This window comes from Lynx rufus, unplaced genomic scaffold (genome assembly GCF_022079265.1).
Source record: "Lynx rufus isolate CCGP_SWC_20201006 ecotype Redwood Valley unplaced genomic scaffold, mLynRuf1.p SCAF_1, whole genome shotgun sequence".
In the NCBI taxonomy this organism is placed as follows: domain Eukaryota; kingdom Metazoa; phylum Chordata; class Mammalia; order Carnivora; family Felidae; genus Lynx; species Lynx rufus.
In genome coordinates this window covers 195,891,574-195,903,844 of record NW_025814823.1, presented here as the reverse complement: position 1 = coordinate 195,903,844, position 12,271 = coordinate 195,891,574, and the positions used below count along the sequence as shown (strand labels likewise).

General features: G+C 47.5%; 1 protein-coding gene across 1 annotated transcript in view; it reads right to left on the bottom strand.

Annotated features, from left to right (window-relative positions):
* Positions 1 to 12,271, bottom strand: part of CCDC69 (coiled-coil domain containing 69) — a 40,414-nt gene that overhangs the window by 16,511 nt on the left and 11,632 nt on the right. Inside the window, exons 3-5 of the mRNA XM_047076843.1 lie at positions 6,851 to 6,920; positions 4,281 to 4,387; positions 3,668 to 3,755 (exon numbers count right to left, since the gene is read on the bottom strand). Coding sequence (XP_046932799.1) covers positions 3,668 to 3,755; positions 4,281 to 4,387; positions 6,851 to 6,920 — 265 coding nt within the window. The remainder of the gene's footprint in view (positions 1 to 3,667; positions 3,756 to 4,280; positions 4,388 to 6,850; positions 6,921 to 12,271) is intronic.

The window sequence follows — 12,271 nt, the reverse complement described above, 5'->3', positions numbered from 1 at the left end:
GGCTCAGTCGGTTAAGCATCCAACTTCAGCTCAGGTCATGATCTCACAGTTCATGAGTTCAAGCCCCGCATTGGACTCTGTGCTGACAGCTCAGAGCTTGGAGCCTGCTTCGGATTCTGTGTCTCCCTCTCTCTGCCCCTCCCCTGCTCACACTCTGTCTTGCTCTCTTTCTCAAAAACAAATAATAAAAACATTAAAAATAAATAAAAAATAAAATAAAGAAAACTTCAAGATATACACAGAATATTAAAAAACAAAAAACACCACTTGTTTCTCCCAGTTATCTGTATACCACACCCCAAACAAATAGAATCCTGTATTTCCCCTCCCACTATGCTTTTATTCATTCATTTGATACACATGTATGTACCACCTTATATAAGCCAAGTGATTTAGAAATAACTAAGAAAGAATTCTGACTGATGGGAAGAATTCAAGATAGGCAGTCCCTTCTCCTCTGGGGTTTTTACAACAGTAACATTTTCTTATCAACCTATCTATTATGCTAAAAAATAGTATCAAAGCAATGCACAGACAGCAAAGCTGCTTTCCCACAATAGCACCATGAGGTGGGGAAGGTACACTGTAGAGATATGGAAAATGAATTGAGATCCAAGGTAGATTCTAGAGATGTAGAAACTGAACTGAAGTTGAGTGACAGGCCCAGTGTCACATAGCACATTGGAATTAAAACATAACTCTTCAAATTCCCAGGGTGAGGGCTTCAATTCCATTTCAAAACATTTTGTGCTAATGTTGCAATATGTTTCAAGAATCTTAAAAGTTCAGACCTCTGTTCTAGTTATTCCATTTCTGGGAATCTAAGGACATAACATGAAATGTCTGCACAGATTTATGCAAAAGACTTTTGGTGCAGTGTTACTTACAGTAGTTAAAATCTAGATGTCTAGACTCACGGGAAATAAGGAAAACCATGTATGCAGTGGTCTAACCTTTATAAACGTTTAGAAGCACCATGATTATTTGGAAACATGCTGGAAACAATGTCAAATGGAAAGAACAGGATCTTAACATTTTACATACAAAATAATCCTAACTGTATTTTTTAATGTTTTATTTATTTTTGAGACAGAGAGCATGAGCAGGGCAGGGGCAGAGAAAGAGAGAGACACAGAATCCAAAGCAGGCTCAAGGCTCTGAGCTGTCAGCACAGAGCCCAATGTGGAGCTCAAACCCACAAACTGTGAGATCATGACCTGAGCTGAAGTCAAACGCTTAACTGACTGAGCCACCCAGGCACCCCAATATCAGTGCATAGCCTGATGCAGGGCTTGAAGTCACAAACGGTGAGACCATGACCTCAGCCGAGGTCAAGACTCAGAGGCTTAACCGACTGCGCCACCCAGGCGCCCCCTAACTGTATTTTAAGAGAGTTCTGGGGAAAGATCATGCAAATACTGATGAATAAAAGAAACACCAGTATAGCATTTTCTAGGTCTGTTTCAATAGCATCAAAAATACACGCAACCTTCGCCAAAGAAGATACACAAGTGGTCAAAAAGCACATGTAAAGATGCTCAGCAAAACTAGGCATTAGGGAAATGCAAATCAAAACCGCAATGAGATACCACTCCACGCCTCACTAGGACAGCAATAATAACAACAGCAACAACAATGGAAAATAGCAAGTGTTGGCGAGGATGTGGTGCAATTGGAACCCTCGTGCACTGCTGGTGGGAATGCAAAGTGGTGCAGCTGCTGTGGAAAACAGGTTGGCGGTTTCTCAAAAAGTTAAGCATAGATGTGCTGTATGACCCAGCAACTCTACTTCTGGACAGACGTACACCCAGGGAAACTGAAAGCAGGTGTACAAGCAGGTGCGTCTGCTAGTGGCACAATGCACAGTGGCCAAAGGGTGTCCAACCAATGAATGGATAACAAAATGTGGTGTGTCCAGGCCAATGATAATAGAATATTATTCAGCCATAAAAAGGAAGGGAGTAGCTTTTAAAATGGGAGGGGAAAAAAGAAATGTAGTGCAAATGTAATGTGCACCATGGATGCACCCGGAGACATTATGCTGGGTGAAGAAAGCCAGACATGGGGGTCAGAGATGGTATGATTCCATTTATTGAGCATCTAGAATGGACAAAACCCATGACCGGAGAGTGGCTCAGTGGCTACCAGTGGATCAGGGGCTAGGAGGTTGGGGAGGTGCAGGGAGTGACTGCTTGGTGGGTATGAGATTTACTTTTAGGGTAACGGGATGGAACGGGATGGGGTGATGGTTGCTGGGCACTGTGAAGGTACTAAATGTCACTAATGGTAAGTCTTGTATGTATTTTACTCATATATATATATATGGGTATATGTGTGTATGTGTGTGTGTGTGTATATATATATATATATATATATATATATATATATATATATATACTTTGCCACACCAACTCTACCAGAATGTTTTTTGAAAGATAAAATCATGAATGTGGCAAAGATTTTACAAAAGAGTTCACTGTGTAAGTATCATTGCTATTATAAACAGTGGCAAAAGTTTGAAATTACCTAAATGCCTAACCAATGGGGCTCAGTCAATGAATAAGGGTACGTATTGGAATGCTGTGCAGTTGCTAAAACTTATATTACAGAAGTTAAATGACAAGATGTTAATACCATTGAAACAGAAAAATCAATTTATCTCCTCCCCCCAGTGTATGTGTGTGTGTATAGAAGAATATCCCAGGTGTATACAAACACACACACACACACACACACACACACACACACACACACAGTGAAAGGGATCTATATTAAAGGGGTAACAGTGACTAGTGACTGGTTCTGGGTAGAATTGTACACAATTTTAATTTTTGCAATAATAAAATAAGTACTAATCATTATTTGCTAAGTATCTTATGAAATATCAGGCACTGTTCTAAATTTTACCTATCCATCTATCTGTCTAACAAATCATTTAATTCTCATAAACACCCTAGGAATGAGATTAACTAAATTCTTCAAGGTTGCACAGCCAGTAAGAGGGGAAGCTGGGATTCAAACCCAGGGACTGTGGCTGCAGAGCCTGAGATCTTAACCACTATGCTATAAGATCGTATTGTTTAGTCCATAGATTCTAAATTTTCTATCATGGTTACATCACATATAAAAGGAAAGAAAGCTATTTGAAAAAAATAACTAACCATATAAATAATCTAACCATAAAATTTAAGAGCTGTCATCATTGTAGGGAAGGAATATGGATATTTAAAAATTCTCCTATTTGTCTAGATTTTTCAAATTTCCTTTAAGGAATATGAATTGCTTTTAAAATTTTAAGGGAAAAAAACGTCTCAACTAAGGTTAAACAAAGCATGGCGTCAGAGTTTTAAAGCCACTCCTGAAAGGACAAGTCCAAGGATCCTGAAGACTCCAGTGCGGAGGCAGCCAACTGCTTGTGGACCAGAGGCAGGAGGGGACAGCCAGAGGTAGGAGGAAAGGACCAGAGGCAGGAGGGAGGGGCCAGTGAGAGAAGGGAGGGGCCATAGCAGGAGGGAGGGGCCATAGCAGGAGGGAGGGGCTACAGGCAGGGGGGAGGGGCTAGAGGCAGGAGGGAGGAGGCAGTGGGAGACCACCTGTGAACTCGGTGAGGTGAGGGCGCAAGAAGGACCCTTCTACATCTATGCTAGTGAAGCATTTCCATCCTTACCTTGCAGTGCCTCCTCATGCTCTCCCTCCAGGGCTCTTTGCTGTTCATCTAGTTTCTCTCGAAGCTCCAGCTCCCTCTCCTTCTCCACCTGGGGACAGAAAGTGGTAAGCAGCGTGAGATTGAGCAGGTTCAGCACAGCCTCACTTATCCACTCCCGGAACCCTGGAGCTTTGCAGAGGCTGGTGATCAGAGTCCCACCCTGTCGTCTACGTGATGGGGACGATCTGAGTTCGGAGAGGGCACAAGGCCTCCAAGACACAGCAGATGTGGCTGACTTTGCTTCTTTAGGGCTTGGAAGGGGGCTCCTAGAGAACCGTCTAGGTGGAAGGCAAGTAGGGGTCTTCCAACCCTGATGTCCGCTCCAGGCAGGAAGTCTTTCTACTGCATCAGAGTGTTTCCCGACCTTTCATTGCATATAATGTACATAATGAATTACATGCAAGCAGTTACAAATATTTATTCAAAAGATAAAGGACTCCCTTCTTGGTAATGGAGTAAGAGATACTTACAACAACAAAATCAAAAGTTGGTCCTCACTCTGGGACTTAGCGAGGTTAGCTGAGCAGGAGGTTTTCCTGCTCAACACAGGTGGGGTTGTGTCACCTGGACTTACCTGTTGTGCCCATTTCTTCCTGTCCTCTTCGTGTTGCTGGAGAATTCTGGTTATATCCTTCTGGCACCGCTCGGCCTCCTCAGATGCGCATAGCTGGACAGTTGTGGCTGTGAGTGAGGAAGCAAAAAATGTGCACAGAGCGGAGGAGAAGCCAGGGTCCGGCAGAGAGGATGTGGGAGGCCAGGGCTAAGGGATGAGAACTCCAGTGTCCACCTCAAGAACGGTTTCAGTTGGGAGATCGACCTCCAGAGGCCCCCCCAACCCCGCACATCTCTCTGGCTTGGGAGACCCTCTTGAGTTGTCCTCTAGGATCTACAGCAGAGCTGGTAACTTGCAGGCCAGACTCAGCCCGTAAAGGTGCAATCTGCTCTAGCTAATATCTAAATTTAAAAAATAATTAGTTGCAGGGTGCCTGGGCGGCTTAGTCGGGTAAGCGTCAGACTCATGATTTCGGCTCAGGTCATGATCTCGTGGTTCGTGCGTTCAAACCCCTGCATCAAGCTCTGTGCTGACCATGCGGAGCCTGCTTGGGATTCTCTCTCTCTCCCTCTCTCTCTCTCTCTCTGCCCCTTCCCCACTCACGCTGTCTCTCTCCTCTCTCTCAAAATAAATAAGGAAATAAACATTTAAAAAAAATTAGTTGCTGAGGTTTACTAACTGGGCAGCTTTTACTTCATGTACAGATGTCTGTCCAACTTGTTTTCAAGGAGCAGGAGAACTGGCAGTGTATGAAGCTGAGGCCGGCCTGTCTCCTGCTTTGTCCAGGGTGTGGCTCTGCCATTTACCCCAGGCCTTGCCTCTCTCTCCTGAGGCTGCCTCATCACCTGCTTTACCTGCTGGGGCCTGAAGGTGTCTGAGTGTGTGACCCCTGACCTTTAGCAGGCCCCACCCCCAGCTGGAGGCAGAGGGGCTGCCGTGAGTGGGAAGGAGGCGCCAACAGGAAGCTTCGCTCTTGCTTAGGGAAACTCCAAAACCCGCCCTGCCCACGCAGATCTGAGTCCAGTAGGCTCTGGGTGTGACCTAGGGCATGACCCATCCTCTCTGTGCCTCAGTTACCCAATATGTGAAATCAGGATAATAATAATACCCACCTCACAGGGCTGTTGAGATAATTAAATCAGGAAACAATGGCAACAGCAATAATAGTAGCAAGGTAAGGAATACGGAGAGCATATCATGCCCGGGAACGTGCCAGTCCCGTTCCAAGTGCCTCATGGGTACTACTCGCCTAGTCCCCGCAACAACCCAACGTGGTGGGTACTGTCACTCTCCCCATTTCACAGACGAGGAAACTGAGAGACAGAGAAGTGATGCAACTTGTCTAGGGTCACCCAGTTCACAGTCGGGGAGAAGGGCTGTGAATACACCGTCTGACCCCACGGCAAACGCTCCTAACTACCACCGTATCCTGCCTGCCAGGCATTTAGAAGTAGCTCAGTAAATGTTCTTTATTGTTTACGGAATGTTCTCTGGATATTCATTATTGCTCATGACAAGCATTAGAGGGGCTGGCATTACTGGTGCGGTGGGTATTATTATTAACGTTAGTATTATTATTACAGAGCTCCATCGACAGGGTTGGCAAAGGGCACGGGGAGAAAGGTGAGGAACGGGGCTCCAGGCAGGAAGCCAGCACTGGGGGAGTGAGTCAGTGCCCTGAGTCCTGGGGGATGGCAGTGGTCAAGTACAGAGAACCCCAGACTCAAACAAACCATTTGGCTCAGCATCCCAGACTTTGGTCCACAACCTGGCCCCAGCCAGGGAGAAGCTTATAAGACAGATATCGTCACCAACAATAGTCTTCAGCCCCACTCCCAGAGATTCTTAATTACTTGGTCGGCGGCGGGGCCCCAGAATCTGTATCTTTGATGTTCCCCCAAGTAATTCTTGGGCACAGGCAGGTTACAGAACCTCTGAATTCTGGTCCCATGGCTGATCTGGAACTTAACCTTCATCTATAGTGTCCCTGACAGTCTTCAGCCTGTAACTGGACACTTTCAGAGACGAGAGCTCGTTTCATTACGAGGCAGCTCTGATGGTTCTAAAACAACAATCACACAAAAAATCCTTTGAGATTGAGCTGAATTCTGCCTGCCTGTTTCTGCCGCCTTGAAGCCCTTCTACTGACCTCTGAGTCACACTGAACAAGGCTTATCTTTCTTCTCTGTGAGGGCACTTCAGACACTTGGAGAGAACTGTTGTGTTTTACTGCAGTATCTTCTTTCCAGGTAGAACATCCTCTGCTCCTTTAACTGCTCCTTATAGGCCGTGGCTTCTAGATTCCTCACCAGCCTGATCTGCCTTCCACTGTACTCCCTCCAATTTTTCTGGATTCTTCTGAAAGTGTACTTTCCAGAAATAAACTCCGCACTCTAGGTATGGCATCAATAGCCAGGAACAGGCCAGTACAGGTCAGGACTATCACCTCCCTCATTTTAGACATGATACTCCTATTAATGTAACTGACTTAAGGTCTCATGAGATAATTAAACAGCTATATCACCTTTGTTGGTTATAAGGCAGGAAACCTCATGGATGGTGGGGAGGGCATATATAGCCTGGCCACTCACCTGTGTCCCCATTGAGGGGACCTAGTTCCTGTGGCTGTGGTCTGGGTAGCTGATCTGGTTTGCGGCGCCTCTGGAAGAAAGGAGACAACAATGACGTGAGGGTAGAGGGTAGAGGTCAGTGTGAGGATGGGTGTAGGATCCTTCCAAAGGCAAGACAGAACTTCCAGTTATGCCAGAGCCCGCCCTGTATCCAGCTACTTAGGCTGCCTCCCCCACTAGCCAAAGGGGAAGGGGTTCCCAGAGCAGAATTTCTCATCATTTCCAGGCGAACCCTCACGGGGGAGTTCGATGCTGGTTGACCTGTCCTTAGAGCCTTGTGGTTTGTGCTGCCATCCACGGGGCCCTCCCTGCCCACCTCTTTCTTCTCCCAGGACTTGGCCAGACCTTCTGCTATTACCCTCAGTCCAGTTATGGCTGAAACTTCCCAACCTCTAGTTCAGAGACAATTCCCCTTTCCTCTCAGGGCCTATGGCTACCACAACTTCCTTCCAAGTTCCCCATATTGGGGACAAAGCATCAGAAGTCCAAGCCATGATTTTACATGCTTATTCTTTGTTAGAGGGGGGTATTCCCCAACTATAAGGAGGCAGGGGTACTTACCTTGACTGATGGGGGGAAGACACCGTACTCAGGATGTACCGGACGCTATGATGTCCTATCTATATTATCTTAGCTAATCTTCAGAATGAACCTGGGAAATATGAATGTGCCCAATTTAAAGATCAGGAAGTTGAGGCCGAGTGACGTTAGGGCTCAACCAAAGCAGATTAGTGGATAATTGGCAGAGTCAGGTATCTTAGCCATACCTCTGGGCACGTTAGGCAACTTTGGCCAGGATTGGTTGGATCGGATCAAAGGAGGGAACCGATGCCAAAGGCTATATCCCAAAGCAGTGTCAGTGGCACCCAGATAATCAAGTTTCATAAATCGTATTTTTTAATAGGAGAGTTGATATGGGTTGACAATCAAGAATGACTGAAACGCTGCTAGGAAGCATACTTCTGGTTGGGGAGGAAGATAAGTCAAGGGAAGGCTTCTACAACCTTCTGCTCCTGCCCCACAGTGCCCAGCACAGAGCCTGGTACGGTGTGAGCCCCTGACAAGCTGGACCCAACCTGGCACCTCCCCTAGGACCTGGTGCCTCAAATCTGCTCAGTGGCTGGGCGTGCCTGACAAGTGGGTTTTCCTTTCACCCTGTTTAGACTCAGCTCCCCCTGCCCCGGGGAGTGGGGGTGCCTGGCCAGGGAACAAGCCAGGGAAGCTGTCAAAGCAGGAATCTGGGGAAGTGACGGGAGCCAGCCTCTCTATCCTGGGCTGCAGGAAGGAGGAGATAAATGGTTGTCTCATCCCCGTTGCCACGACTGGTTACACTAATCTGGGAATGTTTTTCATGGGACTGAGAATTCCTGAATTCCAGGCCTGGCTCTACAAAGCTGGATAAATCTCTTCCCTCTTCAGGGCACCTGCTCCCTCCTTTGTGAAGGAGAGGCAAGGAGGTCTTAGTCGATCCCCATGGTGTTCATACTCGGAGCCTATGACCTCAGATCCTCTCAATAGCACTGACAGGCAGGGCTATTACAGGTAAGGACACTGAAGCCCAGGGAGGTAAGCCACCATCACACTGTGCCCTGATGTCAAAATCAACATCAGGACCAGGTCTCTGCACTGGGGTGCCTGAGTGGCTCAGTCAGTTAAGCGTCTGACTTCGGCTCAGGTCATGAACTCACGGTTCCTGAGTTCAAGCCCCGTGGTGGGTTCTCTGCTGTCGGCACAGAGCTTGCTTGGGTTCCTCTTTCCCCTTTTCCCTCTGCCTCTCCCCTGCTCTCTCTGCCTCAAAAATAAATCAAATAAACATAAAAAAAAAAAAAAAAAAGAACCAAGCCTCAGCCCTTTAGAGACTGGAGCTGCGTGGTTAAGAACTCTGGGATTCTAGAATTACCCAGACCTGGATTCGAATCTTAAATCAAACCCTGCGTGACTGTATGGCCTCTCCAAACCTCAGATTTCTAATGTTGCTTTAAGGATTAGATGGGATAATGCACCTATAATGTCTGACATATTCTAAGAGCTCAGACATTGCCTGAGTTTGTTACTTTCTGAAGAACAAAGACCCTGAAATGCTTTGGGAGATCTCCCTCAGACTGGCCTGAAGTCAGATCATAAAGCTCATGAGAAACTGTCTTCTCCCAAACAGCAGCCACAGAGAAGTGAAAACTCTTCTCCACGAACAGCCTCCAGACCACAGGCAGGATGTGACTGTGCGCTTGAGTCCCCAGATCCTAACGAAACCACTCCCCAGGATTACTCCGTCAAATAACATCCAAGACTCATCACCATCCGTCCTCAGGCTACCGTCCTCCTCGGCCTCCTTCCTTCCTTAGTAAATATTTGTAAACATCTTCTTCCGATTATAGTAGTAGTAATAATTTATTCATTAAAGGAATGTTACCTATGCTTCCTGATATTTTAATTTTTCAAACATATTATGATCATTTACTACATGGCATTAAATATTCTGTACACATATTAATTTTCACGACTCAAACATTACATCCTTGTGGATGAATTCAATCATTTAATGCATAATCTGCATGAGTATTTGAATTATTTCCATTTTTTAATTTCCGAATTATGTTTTAGTGAACATACTGACTTTTTTACATAGCCAAAGCTACGGGTTCTACCCTCCAGAAAGGTTAAAAGAACTCACCCACTAATAGCACACAAGAAGGCAGGCGTCACTGCAACCTTGCCAACATGGAACAGTATCATTTTTACAAAATAATCAGCAAATTTGCTGGGCCCAACTAAACAGGCCTATTGGACTTCTGGTCCCAATATGCACATCCACATGTCCAAGAGCATCCCAAGCTGCTCAAGACCATCCCAGCATGACGTACACTCTCAGGCTTCCGGGCTGAGTTCATGTAACATTTCTCCTCGGTCTCTCCCCAGGGCTGAGTTAGTTCCTATCAGCTCTATGCTCCAGTGCATGTTCAGACACCCATGTGAGTACCTACCTGGCTACCCAGGTTTCTCCAGCTAGGCCAAGGGGCTCCTTGAGGACCAGGACCATTTTTGAAATCCACTTGGGATTTGTCCCAGCATGTGTGTTATGATGCCCAGAACAGTATTTCTAGGAATGTGGCCTATGGGCCTCCCGTATTAGAACCACCTAGAATGCTTGTTTAACACAGCCCGCAGGCCCAGTTCTAGACGCACAGAATCCAAGGGGTGGTACACGTGCCAGGAAGCTCCCATCTGCCCATCTATGCAGGTGGTTCAGATATCACGAAAGCCTGGGGACACAGAGCCCAGGGCCGAGTAGGAATTGATAAGCAACTACTGCATGGAAAATCCCCAGGTTGGGACTCTGGCAGCTTCCTCCTCAGAGGCCACGGAGCAGAGTTCACCCTGCAGTGGGAGAGGACAGGAGCTGGGAGGGGAACACAAGAATTTCCCCTTCCAAAAGCAGAGCGGGGAGGCCCAGGGCTGGGGGTGGGGCATTCGGATTGAGCTCTGCAGGAGGGCTAGCAAGGTCAGTGGGGTTTCCTGAGTTAAGAGAAACTTGGGAGAAGAGGGCTCGAGGGGCAGCTGGCAGCACAGGACGTAGGGAGAACCCAGGACTGGGGGAGACACCTGGAGACCCGGGTTCCGGCTTTACTATGAGACGTTAGGCAAGTCCCCCACTCTGGTCCTCAGTTTCTCTATCTGTCATGCACCAGGGTTGGAACAGGTGTTCTCTTCAGTTCCTTTGAACTCAAGGGCAGCCCTTCAACTAATAAGGCTGGAAACAGGGCCTTTATATCTTGGCAGCAACCATGGTTGTGGGGCCCATCTTCTTGTTCAAGCAGACCAGACCCCTGCCTTGGGTTCAACCTAAAGCAAACCTGGTCTGTAACGGGATGCGGCACAGTCAGGGCAGAGAGGGAGGGCGGTGCCAGATGAGCTCACATCGGGTCTAGTGAGACCCCTAGAATATGCTTGCATTTTGAAGGGTAAACTGACAAACTGAATGCATCCAGAAGGAGGTGACAAGACGTGGCAGGAGGCACAAAACCAAAGTATGGGAGGTGCTGTGAACAGAACAAGTTGGTCCGCCTCAAGAACAGACAAGAAAACCTGGCCACTGCCTTCAAATCTCACAGGACTATCCTAAGGTGGAAGCTCTAGTGTGCGGCCCACAGCCTTGGAGGGCAGGACTGTGGCTGAGGACTAGAAGTTTCGAGAAGTTTCAGTTCAGCATGAAGAAGAATTTCAGAACTGTCCCCGGAACAGAGATAACCTGCCTTACTAGAGGTTGGGGTTTGGCGGTGGTAGTGAGTTCTCCGTCACTGGTAGTGTGCAAGAAGAGGCAACCTTCATTTCGCAGGTTGGACTGAGAGATCACAGCGGACCTTCAACTCCAACAGTCTGAAATTCTGTGAAGTATCCTTGATGTTCAGCAAGGAAAGACCTCCGCTAAGCATAAAGTGCAGATGGGATGTGAAACCCACCAGCATTAACATTGTATCAGAGGGCTCTGTTGAGTATTACCCGGGTTGTAGCACTTTGTAGTACAGGTGAATTTCCATATCTACTTCCCTCAAATTCTGAGCCGCACCAGGCAGGAGTGAGTAAGGCACAAGGAGCTTGGATGGAGCCGCCCAGCTCTTCCTCACTTGGGACTCCTGCTACGGTGGAAGCCAAGGGCAGCCCTGAGGATAGCTCAGCCTCCTGAAGACACTTTAGGACCATCACTAACCTCGCTGTGGGGACCATCACTCCATGCTTTCCGTGGGCCTTCGGGCTTTGTGTATTTCTGCTGGAGTGGTATGACATATGCCCTCGTTATTCCTGCTTAGCTTAGAGAGTTCAGTAATCAAAGGACCCTTTAGTTACCTGTTCCTTTCCTGTCCCCTAACTTGCCTTGGCCACATAGTTCTATCACACCTATCCTGGCCGAGGAACGCTTCCTGGAACCCAGAAGGCAGGATTGGAAGGGCCCCTGGAGACAGTTTATTCCAATCCCCACCTCCATTTCCAGATGGAAAACCTGAGGCCCAGTGGTGGGATGGGCAGCATTTGCCAGAGGCCTCAAAGCAGGGGAGCAGAGCCCTAATGAGAACCCGGATTCAAGGAGGCTGGAGGCCCTTCCGTTTCCTTTATGCAAACACCAGATTTATCCCAGTAGCTGAAGTGTAGGGGATAGATGATTTGGGGCCTCGAGGGACTCAGTCCCTGCAGTATCTGAGCTGCCTTTCCTGTGTCTGGACTCAGCGTGGGTGGGGCCCCACACCAGTAGTTTCAGAAGCTTACCAACCACAGGCCAAGCCTATTGGCTGAGGTAGAGGCAGGAAGGAGGTGGGGGTGGAGGCCCCAAGGGCCCCCTCCAGAAGCGGGAGGAAAGGCAAGGCCTAAAAGTTCAGGGCGGTTGAGAAA